Source organism: Pogoniulus pusillus, chromosome 42, assembly GCF_015220805.1.
Source record: "Pogoniulus pusillus isolate bPogPus1 chromosome 42, bPogPus1.pri, whole genome shotgun sequence".
Classification (NCBI taxonomy): domain Eukaryota; kingdom Metazoa; phylum Chordata; class Aves; order Piciformes; family Lybiidae; genus Pogoniulus; species Pogoniulus pusillus.
In genome coordinates this window covers 318,523-338,566 of record NC_087305.1, presented here as the reverse complement: position 1 = coordinate 338,566, position 20,044 = coordinate 318,523, and the positions used below count along the sequence as shown (strand labels likewise).

At 59.6% G+C, this 20,044-nt stretch overlaps 1 protein-coding gene across 6 annotated transcripts in view; it reads right to left on the bottom strand.

The window, feature by feature from the left end:
• Positions 1-20,044, bottom strand: part of AAK1 (AP2 associated kinase 1) — a 117,589-nt gene that overhangs the window by 37,785 nt on the left and 59,760 nt on the right. For 5 of the 6 annotated variants that reach the window (XM_064175588.1, XM_064175593.1, XM_064175592.1 and 2 more), the window contains exons 7-15: positions 16,302-16,434; positions 15,164-15,267; positions 13,274-13,353; positions 11,486-11,640; positions 11,052-11,380; positions 9,329-9,541; positions 4,439-4,677; positions 2,887-3,044; positions 57-173 (exon numbers count right to left, since the gene is read on the bottom strand). In XM_064175588.1, coding sequence (XP_064031658.1) covers positions 57-173; positions 2,887-3,044; positions 4,439-4,677; positions 9,329-9,541; positions 11,052-11,380; positions 11,486-11,640; positions 13,274-13,353; positions 15,164-15,267; positions 16,302-16,434 — 1,528 coding nt within the window. The remainder of the gene's footprint in view (positions 1-56; positions 174-2,886; positions 3,045-4,438; positions 4,678-9,328; positions 9,542-11,051; positions 11,381-11,485; positions 11,641-13,273; positions 13,354-15,163; positions 15,268-16,301; positions 16,435-20,044) is intronic. The other variant, XM_064175589.1, reaches the window with a different exon arrangement.

Genomic DNA, 20,044 nt, shown 5'->3' with positions numbered 1-20,044 from the left:
TGCCAGGTGGTGCAGTGCTGGCCAGGGCAGTGCCCTGCAGCACTGCATTCACTCACCTGATCCAGCAGTGAAGGAGGAACCACCAAAAGCATCTGCCTGGGCTGCAGCTGAAGCAGGCTGGAAGCCTGGAATCAAATTCTCTGTGGAACTGCCCATCTTGTCTGGAGCTTTCCCTGAAATGCCAGATGCAGATTTAGGTGGGGGTGGGGGAATAAAAAAGTCCATTCCTGGTCTTTATTTTTAAGGACAATATCTGCACAGGTGACTTAAATCCCCTCCTCCAAACCCTGACTTGCAGATGAAGCAGAGTTCAAACCACAGCCCACAGCTGGAGGCCTCTCAGCAGCTCTGGGGGGGTGCAGACTCCACTGCAAGTGCTCAGCAAAGAGAGCTGAGGCTGAGAAGAGAAGCTGGAGGGATTTAGCTCTTAGGTTGATGGAATGAGTTGGGTTGGAAGGGATCTTAAAGATCATCCCCTGCCATGAGCAGGGACAGCTCCCACTAGAACAGGTCACTCAGGGACTCATCCAGCCTGGCACTGAACACCTCCAGGGAGGCTGTGGAGCACAGAAGCACCCAATGTGATCTTTGCTTCTCCACATCCTCCCTGGGCAACCTGTGCCTGTGCTCCACATCCTCCTGGGCCAACCTGTGCCACTGCTCCTCATCCTCCCTGACCAACCTGTGCCACTGCTCCTCATCCAACCTGTGCCAGAGCTCCACAACCTCCCTGGCCAACCTGTGCCACTGCTCCTCATCCTCCCTGACCAACCTGTGCCACTGCTTCTCATCCTCCCTGACCAACCTGTGCCACTGCTCCACAACCTCCCTGGCCAACCTGTGCCAGTGTCTCACCACCCTCCCTGTCCTCTCTGCAGGCCGTGGGATCTGCCATTCCCCTACAGCCTCTTTAGCCAGGGTCAAGATTCTGCAGCCTAGGGACATGTACAGCCTAGGGGGGGAAAGAAATGTGAGCTGCTGCTGCTTCTTTGATCACATTGGGTGCTTCTGTGCTCCACAACCTCCCTGGGAAACCTGTGCCAGGGTCTCACCACCCTCAACCTCTGCCAGTCTCTCCCTCTCCCCTCTCCCAGCTCAAATCCATTCCCCCTCAGCCTGCCACTGCCACCCTTTGCCCAAAGTCCCTCCCCAGCTCTCCTGCAGCCCCCTCAGGCACTGCAAGCTGCTCTCAGCTCTCCCTGCAGCCTTCTCTTCTCCAGCCTGCACAGCCCCAACTCTCCCAGCCCTTGTTTATGCTGTGGCTGGTTTTAAACATCTCAGTCCTGTGTCCATGAGACCTTCCCCAGCCATTGGGTCCTGCTGAGTGCAGCTTTGCAGGTCTCAGTTGCACAGGGAGGGGCTCTCTGCTGTGGCCCTCTCTGCATCACCACTCATTTTCTTGCTCCCAGGTAGGAGGCAGCTCCTTGCTCTCTCTCTGCCATGGTCAGGTGGGCACTGATGCTCTCTGCCCCAGATGTGCCTTTGGTACCATCGTGGCTGCAGTTCTTCCTAGCAGCATTGCTCAGTGGTGCTGTGGGACTCTGGGCTGTCCCCAGCTGCCAACCTCTGGGGTGTGTCCATCTGTGGGGCCCTGGGGTGTCCCCAGCTCTGTGGCTCTGGGTTGTCCCCAGCTGCCAACCTCTGGGTTGTCCCCAGCTGCCAGTCTCTGGGGTGTGTCCATCTGTGTGGCTCTGGGCTGTCCCCAGCTGCCAACCTCTGGGTTGTCCCCAGCTGCCAGTCTCTGGGGTGTCCCCAGCTGTGTGGCTCTGGGCTGTCCCCAGCTGCCAACCTCTGGGCTGTCCCCAGCTGCCAGTCTCTGGGGTGTCCCCAGCTCTGTGGCTCTGGGTTGTTCCCAGCTGCCAACCTCTGGGCTGTCCCCAGCTGCCAGTCTCTGGGCTGTCCCCAGCTTCCAACCTCTGGGTTGTCCCCTGCTCTGTGGCTCTGGGCTGTCCCCAGCTGCCAGTCTCTGGGCTGTCCCCAGCATTATGGCTCTGGGTTGTCCCCAGCTCTGTGGCTCTTTTAAGATGCATAAAGCTCCCAGGATGGTCAGGTCAGATTGCTGATGGGAACATTTAGCCTCTTGGAGACATGGATCTCAGAGTGCATCACTGCAGCTGCTTTTCTGCTGAGCCACCAGACCTTATCTCTTGTGGTTAATGGAGCAGCTCTTCCACCAGCCAGGCCTGCTCATCAATAGCTAAAGGGCAAGGGATAAGAGGTTGCCATGGGCAGGGACACTTCCCACCAGCACAGGGTGCTCAAAGGCCTCATCCAGGCTGGCACTGGACACCTGCAGGGAGGTTGTGGAGCACAGAAGCACCCAATGTGATCTTTGATCACATTGGGTGCTTCTGTGCTCCACAACCTCCCTGGGAAACCTGTGCCAGGGTCTCACCATCCTCACCCTCACCAATCTCTCCCTCACCTCCACTCTCCCTCTCCCCGCTCAAAGCCACTCTCCCTCAGCCTGGCACTGCCAGCCCTTGCCCAAAGTCCCTCCCCAGCTCTCCTGCAGCCCCTTCAGGTTGCTCTGATCTCTCCCTGGAGCCTTCTCCAGGTTGAACATGCCCAAATCTCTCAGCCTGTCCCCACAGGAGGGAGGTTTGTCCAGGCTCTGATCATCTTCATGCCCTCCTCTGGACCCAGTCCCACAGACTGATGTCCCTCTCACCACTGCAGTAACAGAGCCAGCAGCAGGCAAAGAGAAGGGCTGCAAGTGCCCAGCACCAACACCACATCCAAGACACCTTCCTGCCCCAAGGCACAGCACAGGAGGCTCAAGGAGCACATTCTTCACAGGTCTGAACCACCTGAACATGCCCTCATCAGTCCATGCCACCTTCCCTCCTGGAAGCAGGCTGCTGTGAGCCCTCTCCATGCACCTACCCTCACCCAGCTTGGCAAAGTCCTTGTTGAGCAGCTCCTCAGCAGTCAGCTTGGAGAAGTTGTCATCGTCGAAGGGGTTCCAGGCGGAGACGTCCGGAGGGTTGTAGACGTTCTGCTGGGAGGTCCTTGGGGAACCCGAGGGGGTGGTGGAAGCAGACCTGGATGGGATCACCCCCCCAACCCCACAGCACACATTAGGAACCCATCCAAAGCTCCCTGGCCAGCCCCAGCAGCTGCTGCAAGCACAGGGAGCTGCTCCAAGCTCCTGCATTTGAGTCGCTGCTCCAAACGCTCTGCACGACTCTGCCCATGTGTGACCAGAAAGCTGGCACCAGCTGCCCCCATCTGCTCAGCCTGCTTGAGCAGCCTGGTGGCATGGCTGGGCACAGGAGCAGAACAACCCCACCTGAAACCAGCTGCTGCTCTGGGGGGGCTCTGCTCACAGCCATCAGATCCATCCCACCTGAATCCAGCTGCTGCTCTGGGGGGGCTCTGCTCACAGCCATCAGATCCATCCCACCTGAATCCAGCTGCTGCTCTGGGGGGGCTCTGCTCACAGCCATCAGATCCATCCCACCTGAATCCAGATGCTGCTCTGGGGGAGCTCTGCTCACAGCCATCAGATCCATCCCATCATAAACCAGCTGCTGCTCTGGGGGGGCTCTGCCCACAGCCATCAGATCCATCCCACCTGAATCCAGCTGCTGCTCTGGGGGGGCTCTGCTCACAGCCATCAGATCCATCCCATCTGAAACCAGCTGCTGCTCTGAGGGTCTGCTCACAGCCATCAGATCCATCCCACCTGAATCCAGCTGCTGCTCTGGGGGGGCTCTGCTCACAGCCATCAGATCCATCCCACCTGAAACTAGCTGCTGCTCTGGGGGGGCTCTGCTCACAGCCATCACATCCATCCCACCTGAATCCAGCTGCTGCTCTGGGGGGGCTCTGCTCACAGCCATCAGATCCATCCCACCTGAAACCAGCTGCTGCTCTGGGGGAGCTCTGCTCACAGCCATCAGATCCATCCCATCTCAAACCAGCTGCTGCTCTGGGGGGTCCCTGCCCACAGCCATCACATCCATCCCACCTGAATCCAGCTGCTGCTCTGGGGGGGCTCTGCTCACAGCCATCACATCCATCCCACCTGAAACCAGCTGCTGCTCTGGGGGGTCCTGCCCACAGCCATCAGATCCATCCCACCTGAATGCAGCTGCTGCTCTGGGGCCTCCCTGCCCACAGCCACCACAGCACCCTTGGGCCATCTCCCATGCTAGGCAGTGGGCATGCAGCAGGGGCACAGCAGCAGTGCCCCCAGCTGCTGCCACCCAGGAGGCCCTGCTTGCTCAGCAGCATCTGAGGGCTCCTACCCTTGGGCATTTACCTCTGCCAATCCCTACCCTGTGGGCTCAGGAAGGCAAAGACTCAGCCCCCAGAGCCTGCTGCCTGCCCTCACCTCCACGCTTCTGCCAGCGGAGCTCCGAAGAGCCTCAGCTGCTCCCTCCCCTTGGCACCTACTGGGACTTGTTGAGGCTGGCTTCAGCTTGGCACCTACTTGGACTTGTTGAGGCTGGCTTCAGCAGCAGCTGCCTGCAGCAGCTGGGTGGACTTGCTGGCTGGCACCCCGAAGACTGCGCTGTGGGTGACGTCGCTGAGGATCCGGCGGTGCCCTGCGCGCTGCGTCTTGGGCGAGGAGGGAGGGGTGAGGGAGCCCAGCCTCTGCCCCTGCCCCTGCCCCTGCCCTGCTGCAGGGGGGGAGGCCTGAGCCTGCTGCTGCCTCAGCTGGGCCTGCACCTAGGAGGCAAAGCGAAACAGTGAGGCTCTGGGTGGCAGCAGCAGGGGTTTGGGAAGGGCAGGTCCTGTCTCACCAACCTGAGCTCCGTCTATGATCAGGCTCCTGCCTGGTGCATGTGGGGCAGGTGTGGATGGAGTCTGCCTGGACTGCAGCAAAGCCTTTGGCACTGTCTGCCACAAGAAGCTCCTGGCCAAGCTGGCAGCTCATGGCTGGGACAGATTCACTCTGTGCTGGGTCAGGAAGTGGCTGGAGGGCAGAGCCCAGAGAGGGGGGGGTGAATGGTGCCACATCCAGCTGGCAGCTGGCACCAGTGGTGTGCCCCAAGGATCAGTGCTGGGCACAGTCCTGGTCAGTGTCTTTATTGATGATCTGGAGCAGGGCATTGAGTCCAGCAGCAGTGAGTTTGCAGCTGGCACCAAGCTAGGAGCAGCTGTGGAGCTGTGGGAGGGTAGCAGAGCCCTGCAGAGGGACCTGGCCAGGCTGCATGGGTGGGCAGAGGCCAAGGGGATGAGACTGAACAAGGCCAAGGGCAGGTTCTGCACTTTGGCCACAACAACCCCAAGCAGCTCCAGGCTGGGGCCACAGTGGCTGAGAGCAGGCAGGGAGGGCCCTGGGGGTGCTGGCAGAGAGGAGCTGCAGAGGAGGCAGCAGTGCCCAGGTGGGCAGCAGAGCCAATGGCATCCTGGGCTGGCTCAGGAGCAGTGTGGGCAGCAGGACAAGGGAGGTTCTTGTGCCCCTGTGCTCAGCACTGCTCAGGCCACCCCTGCAGTGCTGTGCCCAGTTCTGGGCCACTCCATTGCAGAGAGATGTTGAGGTGCTGGAAGGTGCCCAGAGAAGGGCAGCAAGGCTGGGGAGGGGCCTGGAGCACAGCCCTGGGAGGAGAGGCTGAGGGAGCTGGGGGGGTGCAGCCTGCAGCAGAGGAGGCTCAGGGCAGAGCTCATTGCTGCCTGCAGCTGCCTGCAGGGAGGCTGTAGCCAGGTGGGGTTGGGCTCTGCTGCCAGGCAGCCAGGGCCAGAAGAAGGGGACACAGCCTCAAGCTGTGCCAGGGCAGGTCTAGGCTGGATGTGAGGAGGAAGTTGTTGGCAGAGAGAGTGATTGGCACTGGAATGGGCTGCTCAGGGAGGGGGTGGAGGCACCAACCCTGGAGGTGTTGAAGCCAAGCCTGGCTGGGGCACTTGGTGCCATGGTCTGGTTGAGTGGATAGTGCTGGGTGCTAGGTTGGACTGGATGAGCTTGGAGCTCTCTGCCAACCTGGTTGCTTCTATGATTCTATGACAGGCAACAGCTGCAGGATCTGAGCCCCCAGGCATGGACTGGGGAGAGTTTGGAGGGGGAAAATCAAGCAAAAAAGAACCAAAAGGCTGAGCAGGAGGAATGTGCTGAGCTGTAGGCATCAGGAGGAGCAAGCAGGATGGCTCAGGTTGGAAGGGAGCTCAGAGATCATCCACTCCAGCTCCCCTGCCAGCCCTCACACCATGCCCAGGGACACCTCTCAGCTACACTCAGCTGCTCCAGGCCTCACCCAGCCTGGCCCTCAACACCCCCAGGCAGGAGGCAGCCACAGCTTCCCTGGGCAGCCTGTGCCAGGCTCTCACCACCCTCACACTCAGCAGCTTCTGCCTCAGCTCCACTCTCAGCCTGCTCTGCCTCAGCTCCAAACCATTGCCCTTGGCCTGGCTCAGGCTCCCTCAGCAGAAGTCTCTCTGCAGCCTTCCTGCAGGCTCCCTCCAGGCTCTGGCAGCAGCTCTGAGCTGCCCCTGGAGCCTTCTCCCCTGCAGGCTGCACCCCCCCAGCTCCCTCAGCCTGTGCTCCCAGCAGAGCTGCTGCAGCCCTGGCAGCACCTTTGTGGCCTCCTCTGGCCTCCCCCAGCAGCTCTGTGCCCTCCTGCTGCTGGGGACAGCAGAGCTGGAGGCAGGAGCCAGAGCTGGGTTTAGACTGGATCTTAGGAAGTTCTTCAGTGCAAGGCTGGAGAGCTGGGAGGGGAGGGATTGAATGAAGGAAGTTCAAGCAGGGAAGTGCAGAGTCCTGCACCTGGGGAGGAACAGCCTCATGCATCAGGGCAGCTCTGGGGAAAGGGACCTGGGAATGCTGGTGGACAACAGGATGGGAGCTGGCAGTGCCCTCATGGCCAAGAAGGTCAATGGCATCCTGGGGTGCATCAAGAGCAATGTGGGCAGCAGATCAAGGGAGGTTTTCCTCCCCCTGTACTCTGTGCTGGAGAGGCCTCACCTGGAGTCCTGCATCCAGCTCAGGAAGGACAAAGAGCTGCTGGAGAGAGCCCAGCACAGGGCTCTGAGGATGCTGGGGGGACTGGGACATGGGGAAGAGCTGAGGGGCTGGGGCTGGTTGGCCTGGAGAGGAGGAGGCTGAGGGGGATCTGAGCAATATCTAAGGGGTGGCTGGCAGGAGGCTGGGGCCAGACTCTTCTCAGTGGTGCTCAGGAGCAGGACAGGAGGCAATGGGGCACAAACTGCACCAAAAGCTGGGTGCTAGGCTGGACTGGATGATCTTGGAGGTCTCTTCCAACCTGGCTGATCCTGTGATAAAAGAAGCTTCATTTGAACACGAGGAGGAACTTCTTGACTTGAGGGTGAAGCCTGGAACAGGCTGCCCAGAGAGGTGGTGGAGTCCCCACCTCTGGAGAACTTCAGGGCCCACCTAGACACGTTCCTGGGTGATCCTGCCCTGGCAAGGGGGTTGGACTCAATCTTCAGAGGTCTCTTCCATGCTGTGATCCTGTGATCCCCCTGCACTCCCAGACCCAAGCAGGAGCAGGCAGCATTGCCCAGGAAGGGAAGCAGCCAGGCACAGCTCCCCCAGGGGTGCTGCAGAGGCTCTCTGGCACAGCTCCCCTGCCTGTGACTCTGCAGCCAGCTGGCCCTGGCCCTGCTGCAGGCAGCCACAGGCATTCCTCCTGGGAGCACAGCAGCTGCCTGCTTTGCTTGGTGACAGAGTGCCCCCAGGAGTCTCCTCCCCACAGCAGTGGGGACAGAAGAAGGCTCTCCCACAGCCAGCAATGCCCAGGCAGGCTGCCTGCCTGCCCCTCCCTCTGCATCAGGGCCTTGGGCACCAGATGGGAGTCTGCCAAAGCTGCAGCAACTTGAAGTGGTTCTGGTGCCACCCTGGGGCATGCAGCAGGAATAATTCCACTGCAGCACAGCAGGGGAGGGCCAGGCAGAAGCTGCACTGAGCAGCTGCTTCGACCTCCTGATCTGCCTTCTACTCAGCAGCCACTCACCTGCCCTGCACAGGGGCATGGAGGGACAGCAGGAGGGTGAGAGGTGGCCCCAAACTGGAAGGAGCTGGGTTGAGATTGGACATTAGGAAGAAATTCTTCCCCCTGAGGGTGGTGAGGCACAGGAGGAGGTTGCCCAGAGAAGCTGTGGCCTGAGGGTGTTTAAAGGCAGCTTGGATGAGGCCTTGTGCAGCCTGGGCTGGTGGGAGGTGGGAACTGAAGGATCTTATTGTGGCCTTGCAGGACCTGAAAGGGGCTACAAGAGAGCTGGGGAGGGACTGTTCAGGCTGCCAGGGAGGGATAGGACTGGGGGGGATGGAACAGAGATGGAAATGAGGAGATTGAGACTGGAGGTTAGGAAGAAGTTGTTCAGCAGGAGGGTGCTGAGAGCCTGGCAGGGGCTGCCCAGGGAGGTGGTGGAAGCCTCATCCCTGGAGGTGTTTCAGGCCAGGCTGGCTGAGGCTGTGCACAGCCTGCTCTGGTGTGAGGTGTCCCTGCCCATGGCAGGGAGGTTGGCACTGGCTGAGCCTTGGGGTCCCTTCCAGCCCTGACTGCTTCTGGGACCTTGAATGTCCCAACCCAGACCTTTTGGCTCAGCTCTGCATGGACCCTGAGCACAACTGCAGGGCCCAGCAGCCTGCTGGGCAGAGCAGTGTAAGCAGCTGCACAGCTGAAGCAGCAAAGGGCAGTGCTGAGCTCTGCAGCCCAGGGGGGCCAGCAGACCCCTGAGCACCTGGGCTCAGGCAGCTGCCCTGCTGGGTGCTGCCAGCATGCAGGAGCTGCAGGAGAGCACATCTCTGCTCTGCCCTGCTGAGAGCTCATCTCCAGCACTGCCTCCAGTTTGGGGCTCCCCAGGTGAAGAGGGACAGGACCTGCTGGAGAGAGTCCAAGGGAGGGCTCTGAGGATGAGGAGGGGACTGGAGCACTGCCTGGTGAGGAGAGGCTGAGGGCCCTGGGGCTGAGAGTCTGCAGAAGAGAAGACTGAGAGGGGATTGAATCAATGTCTGTAACTCTCTGAGGGCTGGGGGTCAGGAGGGGGGACAGGCTCTGCTCACTGCTCCCTGGCACAGGACAAGCAGCAGTGGATGGAAGCTGCAGCACAGGAGGTTGCAGCTCAGCACAAGGGCAACTTCTTGCCTGGAAGGGTCCCAGAGCCTGGCACAGGCTGCCCAGAGAGGTTGTGGAGTCTCCTTGTGTGGAGCCTTTCCAGGCCTGTCTGGATGTGTTCTGTGTGCCCTGAGCTGGATTGGATGGTCCTGCTCTGGCAGGGGCTTGGACTGGATAAGTCCCTGACATGCTGTGATCCTGTGACCCTGTGATGAGCTCTTTGGGTCCCTTCCAACCCCTGCCATCCTCTGATCCTGTGATCTCAGCACTCCCAGTGCTGCTGCCCTGCTCCTTGGCCAGGCTCTTACCCCTTGCTCCTGGGGCTGTGCTGGCTGGGCCGAGCTCTGCTGAGCCTGGGGCTGTGCCGGTGCTTGAGGCTTCTGCTGAGCTGCTGCTGCCTTCTGCTGCTGCATGGCTGCCTGCTGGGCCATCATCTGCTGCTGCTGCTGCTGCTGCTGGTAATAGTTCTGCATCAGTTGCTGCTGCTGCTGTGCTGCTGCTCCCTGCTGCACGCCTGGGAACTGCACAACAACCGCTCCGTTGAGCTGCCTGGGGGGCAGCTGGCACCTGGGGCACCACCACCCAGCCCCAGGAGTGCCAGAGAGAGGTGACTGTGCCTGCCCCACCACACAAACCCTACCAAAAGCTCCTTTCCCAGAGCTCAGGAGGGATTCCTCCCCCTCCCCTTGCCCTTACATTAGAGAGGTTTAGGGTTTGGGTTGGTTTTGGCCAATCTTGAACCTCTAAGCCAAATCCAGATTTCCTCCCCCCCACCTCAAGAAGAGGATTTCAGGAGCAAAAGTCCTCTGCTGAGGCTCTGAAAGCATTTTGCCAGTCCCTGGCTCCCAAAAATAAGGAATTCAGGGCAAAAAAGGAAAGGTTTGATGTGAGTGAAAGAAGAAAACCACTTGGAAAACAAAGCTGGGAGCCAAGCTGTGACTGGGCTGGAGGCTGCTGCTGCTTTGGTGCTCCAAGTGATGGCTTGGAGTGGTGGGAAACAGCCTCTGCTCTAAGGCCAGGCCCTCCTGTGGTCTGCCTCCCACACAGCTCCCTGGGCACAGACCCTCCTGTGGCCCCCAACTCCCTCCTCTCCATTTCTATCCATTGCCCAGCACAGGAAGATTCCCAGGCCCTTTGCTCCACTCTTGAACACCTCTCAGCAGGGCTCTGTGCTGCTCCCAACAGCTCAGTCAAGCACCCAAGTCTGCCAGGCAGACACATCCTAACACCTCAGCTGTGCCCAGGGCTCCTCAGCACAGCAGCCTGCCCAAATCCAGACCCAAGGCAGCTGAGGCAGGTGGGAGAGAGCAGAAGGGAAACTGCACTCCCCTGAGCCTGCAGCACCTGGAGCTGTAAACTCCTCCCCTGGGCCATGGCTGCACAGGACAGAACTTTCCTTCCCCACTGACAGCTTAGCAAATACTCAGTGCAGCCAAAAAAACCTCCCTGGAGAAGTGCAAATTCATGGGAAAAGAGCCCAAAAAGTGCAGCTGTGTCCCCCCCAACCCCCAAACCAGAGACTTGCTAAAGATACAGCCTGAGAGAATCAGAGAGTTGGTTGGGTTGGGAAAGCCTCTGAGCTCCTCCAGCCCAGCCAGCAGCCCAACCCCACCGTGGGCACCAAACCCTGGCTCTGAGTGCCATGCCCACAGGTTGGACACCTCCAGGGATGAGGACTCCATCATCACCTCCCTGGGCAGCCTCTGCCAATGCCTGACCACTCTTGCAGCAAAGGAATCTCTCCTGATGTCCATCCTGACCCTCTCCTGGTACAGCCTGAGGCCCTGCAGGCCTCTAGCACAAGAAGCATGCAAGAGCTGATAGAAGAAACTGCTCCCCTGGAAAGGTTTCCAAAGCCTGGAACAAGCTCCCCAGGCAGGTGGCTGAATCCTCACCCCTGGGGCTGTTGAAAAGCCACAGAGGGACATGGTTTAGCAGCAGGCCTGGTAGAGTTTGAGGAGGGTTGGATTTGATCTGAAAGGTCCCTCCCAGCCAAAAGGACTGGAGGCTCCCACGGCCATGCACACTCACCTGCTGAGCCTGCACCATCTGCTGCTGCTGCTGGTAATAGGCAGCCTGCTGCTGCTGCTGCTGCTGCTGCTGCTGCTGCTGTTGTTGCTGCTGCTGCTGCTGCTGCAGAAGCTGCTGCTGCTTCAAGAAAAGCTGCTGCTGATGCTGGGGGGTGGCCTGTGGCTGAGTGGAAGGGACCTGGGGCTGCCCCTGCGAGCCCTGCTGCTGCGGCGCCGCTGCCTGCTTGGCTGCAGGCTGGGCCGGAGGCTGCTGCGGGGCTGCCTTCTGCTGGGGGCCGCTGGCAGGCAGCGAAGGCTGCCCACTGCCCAGGGCAGCAGGCCCTGCCACTGCTGGGGACACACAAGAGGAGGGCTCTGTTAGCTGAAACCCCCCAGCCCCGTGGGTCCCAGTGCCCACCGCAGTGCCCCAGCGGCAGGCAGGGGTCGTGGCCTCACCTTGCGGCTGCATCGCTGCCTGCGCCGTGGGTCTCTTCCTGGGCGTCAGGGCTGGCTGGATGGGCAAAATGCCAGGGTTGGGCTGAGTCTGCCCTGCTTTGGGCCTCTGCCGAGGTGCTATGGAGGTCTCTGTCGTAGGGATGGGGTCTGTCAGCCTGCAGGGAGGGAAGGAAGAGCTGTGAGAGGGAGCAGAGGCTTCGGGAGGCTGGCGGCTGGGGCACGGAAGGGCTCAAAGACTCAGGAAGCTGAAAGCACTTCTGAGCCCTCAGCCACACAGCACAGCTCCTCCCAGGGCCCTGCAGCAGGGGGATGCATTCACAGCCACCACCCCAGCACCACCCTTCTGCCTTCTCTGCCTGCTGTGGCATCTCCTGCTCCTGCAGGACAGCTGCACCTTGTCACAGCCGCTCAGCTGGCTCCAGGCTCTGCCACAACCAGAGCCTGTTGGAGCCCACTCCCAGCTCTGAGCTGAGCACAAGAAGGACATCACCAATCAGCCTGAGGGCAGCTGGTCCCTTTGGGCCCTGACTTTGCTCCCAGCTGAGTCCTCTCTCTGGGCACTGCCTTGATGATGATCTGCTGAAGGCATCTGAAGTGCATGAACCTCAACTGCTGCTGCTGTGTCTTCAGCAGAAGCAGCCAAGATTTGAGTCATGCTGAGCAGTGTCCAAGTCTCACCTCCTCAGGCACAAAACCTCCCCCAACAGCTGCATCTTCTGACACTGAGATCACTGAAGATCCCTCTTTGAGCTCCCTGACCTGAGATCCTTCACTTCTGGGACCTTCCTCAGGGATCCTTCACTTCTCAGACCTTCCTCTGAGATCCTTCACCCCTGAGACCTCTGACCTGAGACCTTTGGGACCTTCCTCTGAGACCTTTCACCTCTGAGACTTTCCTCTGAGATCCTTCACCCCTGAGACCTTCCTCTCAGATCCTTCACCTTTGAGACCTTCCTCTGAGGTCCTTCACCTTTGAGACCTTCCTCTGAGGTCCTTCACCTTTGAGACCTCTGACCTGAGACCTTTGGGACCTTCCTCTGAGATCCTTCTCTGAGATCTCTGACCTGAGACCTCTGAGACCTTTCTTTGGGATCTCTGATCTAAGACCTTTGAGATGTTTGTGACCTTTGGTTATTGAGGTGGTGGAGGCAGCAGCAGGGTTTGTCTCCAAATGGAAGCTCAGGAGGAAGCAGACAAGCACACCAAGCATCCTTCCAGAGGAGGAGGAGGATGAGGAGGAGAAGGAAGGAGGACAAGGAAGAGGAGGACAAGGAAGAGGAGGACAAGGAAGAAGAGGAGGGAGGAGGAGGAGGGAGGAGGAGGGAGGAGGAGGAGGGAGGAGGAGGAGGGAGGAGGAGGAGGAGGGAGGAGGAGGAGGGAGGAGGAGGAGGGGGGAGGAGGAGGAGGGAGGAGGAGGAGGGAGGAGGAGGAGGGAGGAGGAAGGAGGAGGAGGAGGAGGAGGAGAAGGAGGAGGAGGAGGAGGAGGAAGGCAGAAGCAGGAGGGAGGCAGAAGGAGGAAGGAGGAGGAAGGAGGAGGGAGGAGGAGGGAGGAGGAGGGAGGAGGAGGGAGGAGGAGGGAGGAGGAGGGAGGAGGAGGGAGGAGGAGGAGGGAGGAGAAAGGAGGAGGAGGGAGGAGGAGGAGGGAGGAGAAGGAGGAAGGAGGAGGAGGAAGGAGGAGGAGGAAGGAGGAGGAGGAAGGAGGAGGAGGAAGGAGGAGGAGGAGGAGGGAGGAGGAAAGAGGAGGAAGGAGGAGGAGGAGGGGGCTGAGCCCCACGCAGCTGTGGTTACCTGGCCTTGGGCTGGCTCTTCTTGGCAGCAGCTTCGCTTGCTTTAACTGGGTCTGGGAGCTTGGCAGGGATTGGAGAGTTCTGCAGGGGCCCAAGGCAGAGATTTGTAGTTGGAGGGCAGAAAGGAGCCAGAAACCATTTGCAGGAGCATCAGGATGGAGCAGAGGGACTGGAGGGTCCCCAAAGCAATCATCCCCCGTGCAGGACACAGGACAAACTCCCAGGCCCAGGGCACAGAGGAGATGGTGGCTTGGGACAGTCCCTCTGAGGGCAAAGCCTGCTTCAGCTTTCTCATCATTTACTCACCTGGAATCTGAACCCAGAGCCACACAGCTGGGGACAACCCAGAGCCACACAGCTGGGGACAACCCAGAGCCACACAGCTGGGGACAGCCCAGAGCCACACAGCTGGGGACAGCCCAGAGCCACACAGCTGGGGACAACCCAGAGACTGGCAGCTGGGGACAACCCAGAGGTTGGAAGCTGGGGACAGCCCAGAGACTGGCAGCTGGGGACAACCCAGAGCCACACAGCTGGGGACAACCCAGAGCCACACAGCTGGGGACAACCCAGAGCCATAATGCTGGGGACAACCCAGAGACTGGCAGCTGGGGATAGCCCAGAGGTTGGCAGCTGGGGACAGTCCAGAGCCACAATGCTGGGGGCAGCCCAGAGCCACACAGATGGACACACCCCAGAGATTGGCAGCTGGGGACAGCCCAGAGGTTGGCAGCTGGGGACAACCCAGAGACTGGCAGCTGGGGACACCCCAGGGCCCCACAGATGGACACACCCCAGAGATTGGCAGCTGGGGACAGCCCAGAGCCCCACAGCACCACTGAGCAATGCTGCTAGGAAGAACTGCAGCCACGATGGTGCCAAAGGCACATCTGGGGCAGAGAGCATCAGTGCCCACCTGACCATGGCAGAGAGAGAGCAAGGAGCTGCCTCCTACCTGAGAGCAAGAAAATGAGTGGTGATGCAGAGAGGGCCACAGCAGAGAGCCCCTCCCTGTGCAAGTGAGACCTGCAAAGCTGCACTCATCAGGGCCCAATGGCTGGGGAAGGTCTCATGGACACAGGACTGAGATGTTTAAAACCAGCCACAGCATAAACAAGGGCTGGGAGAGTTGGGGCTGTGCAGGCTGGAGAAGAGAAGGCTGCAGGGAGAGCTGAGAGCAGCTTGCAGTGCCTGAGGGGGCTGCAGGAGAGCTGGGGAGGGACTTTGGGCAAAGGGTGGCAGTGGCAGGCTGAGGGGGAATGGATTTGAGCTGGGAGAGGGAGAGACTGGGGAGAGGGAGGGTGGTGAGACCCTGGCACAGGTTGCCCAGGGAGGTTGTGGAGCACAGAAGATCAAAGATCACATTGGGTGCTTCTGTGCTCCACAACCTCCCTGGAGGTGTTCAGTGCCATACTGGATGAGGCCCTGAGCACCCTGTGCTGGTAGGAGGTGACCCTGCCCATGGCAGAGGGTTGGCACTGGGTGGTCTTTGAGGTCCCTTCCAAGCTGAGCCATCCTGTGGGGCTGTGGTTGTCGTTGCTGTGAGCCAGGGGACAGCAGTGCTGCACAAGGAGCAACTTCTCCAGCCTCTGCTCAAAGCTCTTCAACAGGAGCTGGGCACTGCCTGCCAACCACCAGGGCACTGCCTGCCAACTCAGCCCTCTCTGCAGGCCTAACGACTGCAGGGGCAGTGCTGGAAACTGAGCTGGGCTCCACAGGCAGGGTCCAGTTGCCCATGTCCACAGGATCTCCTGCTTGGCCTCACAGCAGGGAGTGAGTGAGGAGGTAAACAAGGGACAAAGAGAAGCAACCACCTGGAAGAACTCTCCCTGATCCCTGCCCCCCAGCCCAGGCTCCAAAGCCCTCCACCAGTCACTCCTTTGCCACTCACCTGGACGTTCTGGACTGGGCATTCCTTCTTTGCCAGCTTGAATGCAAAGTAGGAGACTTGGTAAATGTCAGGTCTCTTATCAGGGTCTGGCTCAAGCATGTAGCCTTTAAGAGACAGAGATGCCAACATCAGAGGCAGGGAGCAGGCAGGGTCACAAGTCCCAACAGAACCCACACTGAGGCTGCTGAGGTGCCCCAGCCCTGGCACCACTCCAGCTCAGGTGGTTTGGGGCTCTCAGCAACTTGCTCTACTTGCTCACTGCAGGGAGGGGTGACCTAAATGACCCTGAACAGTCCCTTCAGCCCAAAGCTTTCTGTGATGCCACATCTGGGGTGAGCAGATGCTCCCAGGGTGCCTGCCCTGCCTCTTTCACAGCCCCCAGTCACCGGGGCAGCAGGGCAGGGCTCAGCACCAGGGGCAGAGAGCAAGGGGCAAGATGGTCAGGGTGGACCATGAGAGCCTTTCCATGGAGCTCTGATCAGGCTGTAGGTGCAGGCAAAGGCTCCAGGGCAAGGAGGAGGACTGCAGCTGCCTGCAGTGCCTTTGACTTCTGCCTTCCCAGGCAGAGCTGCAGGAACAGAGGCTGAGGGTGCCAGCCCTGCACGTCCCTGGGGCAGAAGACAGAGCAGCCACACGGCACCAGAGCAGCAGAGCACCCAGCAGGCTGCTGTGCAGCCACACCCAGCCCTCTGGTAGCCAGGCTGGTGGCTAGGAGGAAGGAAAAACCCTCAGCCCAAAAGCTGTGCTGCAAACCAGAGCTGCCCCAAGCCTGCCAAGAGCCTGCATCGTCCCCTCAGTGCCACAGCCAGGGAGTTGTTTATACCCCACTGCAGCTCTGCTTTCTCAGCTCACAGGAGATGAATCCCCAGCACCAGGCTCAGTCCCTGTGGCTCTTTTCAGCTCCTTCCCCAGCCACATTCACTGCTGGAGCAATAAAGCTCCTGCACAAACAGCCTCATGGTGCAGGTCCCTGCAGGGCTCCCACCCAAACCAAAGGCTTCTCCTCCCTTCTCCTGCCTGGCCACGAAGTGCATCCACCAGGACGTAGCCAAGCACAAATCCTGGCATCGTTTCCCTGCTGAGCTCCCTGCCTGCAGCCGTGGTGCAGGGCAGGGCAGGGCAGGCAGGGGGCACTCACGGATGAGGCAGTGCATGTCCTGCGAGTGCCGCGAGTTGTCGGGGATGGTGAAGTTGCCGTCGCAGATGGCCACTTGGCTCTCCCCGAAGGGCAGGGTGAAGTAGCACAGCTTGTAGAGCAAACAGCCAAGGGCCTGCAGGGAGAGAGAGAGAGCACAGCACAGGGCTCAGTGAGGCCGAGCCAAAGCAGGCAGTGCTGCAGCTCAACCCCGCTGCGGGCGGCAGGGGGTGGTGGGGGCTTGCCAAGCCCTCATTGGACAGAACTGTGGCCCAAGGACCACAGTGGCTGAGAGCAGCCAGACAGAGAGGGATCTGGGGGTGCTGATTGATACCTGCCTGAACATGAGCCAGCAGTGTGCCCAGGTGGCCAAGAGAGCCAGTGGCATCCTGGCCTGCATCAGCAATGGTGTGGCCAGCAGGAGCAGGGAGGTCATTCTGCCCCTGTACTCTGCACTGGTTAGACCTCACCTTGAGTGCTGTGTTCAGTTCTGGGCCCCCCAGTTTAGGAGGGACATTGAGATGCTTGAGCGTGTCCAGAGAAGGGCAACGAGGCTGGGGAGAGGCCTTGAGCACAGCCCTACGAGGAGAGGCTGAGGGAGCTGGGATTGGTTAGCCTGGAGAAGAGGAGGCTCAGGGCAGACCTCATTGCTGTCTACAGCTACCTGAGGGGAGGTTGTGGCCAGGAGGAGGTTGCTCTCTTCTCTCAGGTGGCCAGCACCAGAACAAGAGGACACAGCCTCAGGCTGTGCCAGGGGAGATTTAGGCTTGAGGTGAGGAGAAAGTTCTTCCCTGAGAGAGTCATTGGACACTGGAATGGGCTGCCCGGGGAGGTGGTGGAGTCGCCGTCCCTGGAGCTGTTCAAGGCAGGACTGGACGTGGCACTTGGTGCCATGGTCTGGCCTTGAGCTCTGTGCTAAAGGGTTGGACTTGATGAGCTGTGAGGTCTCTTCCAATCCTAATAATACTGTGATACTGTGACACTGTGGTACTGTGATGCTGTGATGCTGGGATACTGTGATACTGTGATGCTGGGATACTGTGATGCTGGGATACTGTGATACTGTGGTGCTGGGATACTGTGATACTGTGACACTGTGGTGCTGTTTTGCTGTGATGCTGTGGTGCTGTGGTGCTGTGGTGCTGTGATGCTGTGATACTGTGATGCTGTGATACTGTGATGCTGTGATACTGTGATGCTGTGATACTGTGATGCTGTGATGCTGTGATACTGTGATGCTGTGATACTGTGATGCTGTGATGCTGTGATGCTGTGATACTGTGATGCTGTGATGCTGTGATGCTGTGATGCTGTGATACTGTGATGCTGGGATACTGTGATGCTGGGATACTGTGATACTGTGGTGCTGGGATACTGTGATACTGTGACACTGTGGTGCTGTGATGCTGTGATACTGTGATGCTGGGATACTGTGATACTGTGACACTGTGGTGCTGTGATGCTGTGGTGCTGTGGTGCTGTGATGCTGTGATGCTGTGGTGCTGTGGTGCTGTGATGCTGTGGTGCTGTGACACTGTGGTGCTGTGATGCTGTGGTGCTGTGGTGCTGTGATGCTGTGGTGCTGTGATGCTGTGATACTGTGATGCTGTGGTGCTGGGATACTGTGATGCTGTGATGCTGTGATGCTGTGGTGCTGTGGTGCTGTGATGCTGTGATGCTGTGATACTGTGATGCTGTGATACTGTGATGCTGTGACACTGTGATGCTGTGATGCTGTGATACTGTGGTACTGTGATGCTGTGATGCTGTGATACTGTGGTACTGTGATGCTGTGGTAATCTCGCAACCGCTTACAAAGAACTCATGTGGGGTAGTTGTAATTAAGTTTGGGGAGGGGCAACTCCTGGTGTATACAATATTAAATCATTTAAACCCTTTTAAATTCAGCCTCATATTTCACTTCCCCAAAACCCAGACAAACTCCTCTGCCACACGGGGAAGCACCGCAGCCTGCTCTGCTGCAACGCCGCCGCCCTGGGAAGCACAGGGAAGAGCTGCCCCTGGCCAGACAGAGCTGGGGACAGGCTGAGTGGCACCACACACCCCACGGCTCCACAGAGCCATCCAGCAGGGCAACCCTCCCTCTGCCACAGGCTGGCAGGGCAAAGCAAAGTGCCAGCAGAACCAAGCGGCTGCAGCCGCCCCCCTTGGAGCTCTTCTGCCGACAAAGGACACCCGAACTGCCCCCCAGGCTTCACCTCACAGCCCCTGCCAGCTGCTGCAGAGGTGCAGCAGGGAGAGAGCAAGCTGAGAGCAAGCTGAGGCTGCAGGGTTCTGGCATCCTCCATCTACCTCGGTGCTGCTCTTGTGCACCCCGGCAGAGGAGCAGGAGCTGTGCACAAAGGACTCCGAGGGCAGAGGGCAGGCAGTGCCTGAGCCCCAGCACCTCAGCAGCAGCCTCCAGAGCTGCCAGAGCATTTCACAGCCACACTCTGCTCACTGCAAAGGGACTGCTTTAAGGAACACAGCCCTAGAACTGCTGGAGTGGGAAGAGACCTTGGAGATCACCAACTCCAACCCACAGCTCACAATCCCACCACTGCTGCTGAGACACTGCCACTGGACCACATCCCTCAGCACCACATCCATGCCTCTCTTAAACACCTCCAGGGATGGGGACTCCACAGGCAGCCTGATCCAGTGCCTGAGAAGCCTTTCTGGGAGGGAACTTTTCCTGATACCCAACCTGAACCCCCTCTCTGGCACACCTTGAGGCCACCTCCCAGCAGAGCCCTGGAGTCAAGGCCTCACTGCACACACCCCAAGGTGATCCTCTGGGAATGCTCAGTCACTAGAGCAGGATTCCTTCCATGCCAGAAAGGCAGAGCCCTCTGAGCCTCTGGGATTCCACTCCTCAGATGGTCACAGGGAGGTCTGCAGATCCCAGCTTCTCCTCTGGCTGCCTTGGAGGCCCTGACAAGCTTTTCATGCTGTCACAGCTCCCCTCTCTGGGTCTGCAGCAGCAAGATGAGCAACCCAGCACTGGGCCAGGGCCCAGCCTAGCAGAGCAGGAGCCCCCACAAGAGCTGCTGTTGTGTCCACGCTGAGCTGGCAGGGGACAGAAGACTCCTCCCTGCAGATTCCACAGCAGCAATTTCCCCCTCTTGCTACTGAGGATGCACCAAAGCTCCTCTCACCTTGCTGCAAACCTGCTCTGAGCTGACCCTTGGAACAGCCCAGCTGCGAGCTGCCAGCACACCACAGACCTCCCAGCTCCATCCCAGCTGCAGGGAAGGTTTCCAGCTCTCAGCAGGTCACTCCAAGGCTGCAGTTTGCTCCCAGGGTGAAAAGCACACAGCAGGATCCCCCTGCTGCCAAGGCACTGCTCTGGGCCCAGGCTGTGCCAGCACCCAGGACAAGGCAGCAGCTGCTCCTGGGCAGGGCTGGCTGCTCAGCTGCCTGCTCCCTCGGGAATCTCCCAAGCAGAGGCAGTCACAACCTTGGGAAAGCTCTGGCTGAAGGCACAAACTGCACTGCCAGCCCTGCAGGGCCATGGCTCTCTGCAGCACAACCACACAGGGGCACAACACAAGCTGTGCCTGAGCCATCAGCTGCCTTGCTCAGCAGAAACAGCAAGCAGAGGAGCTCTGGAGCCAAACACTCTGCAGTCTCTTCCAGAAAGAGACCCAGAGTCAAAAACTTTGCAGTCTCTTCCAGAGTTAGCCCCAGACAGCCAGACAGACAGACAGACAGCCAGACAGCCAGACAGCCAGACAGACAGCCAG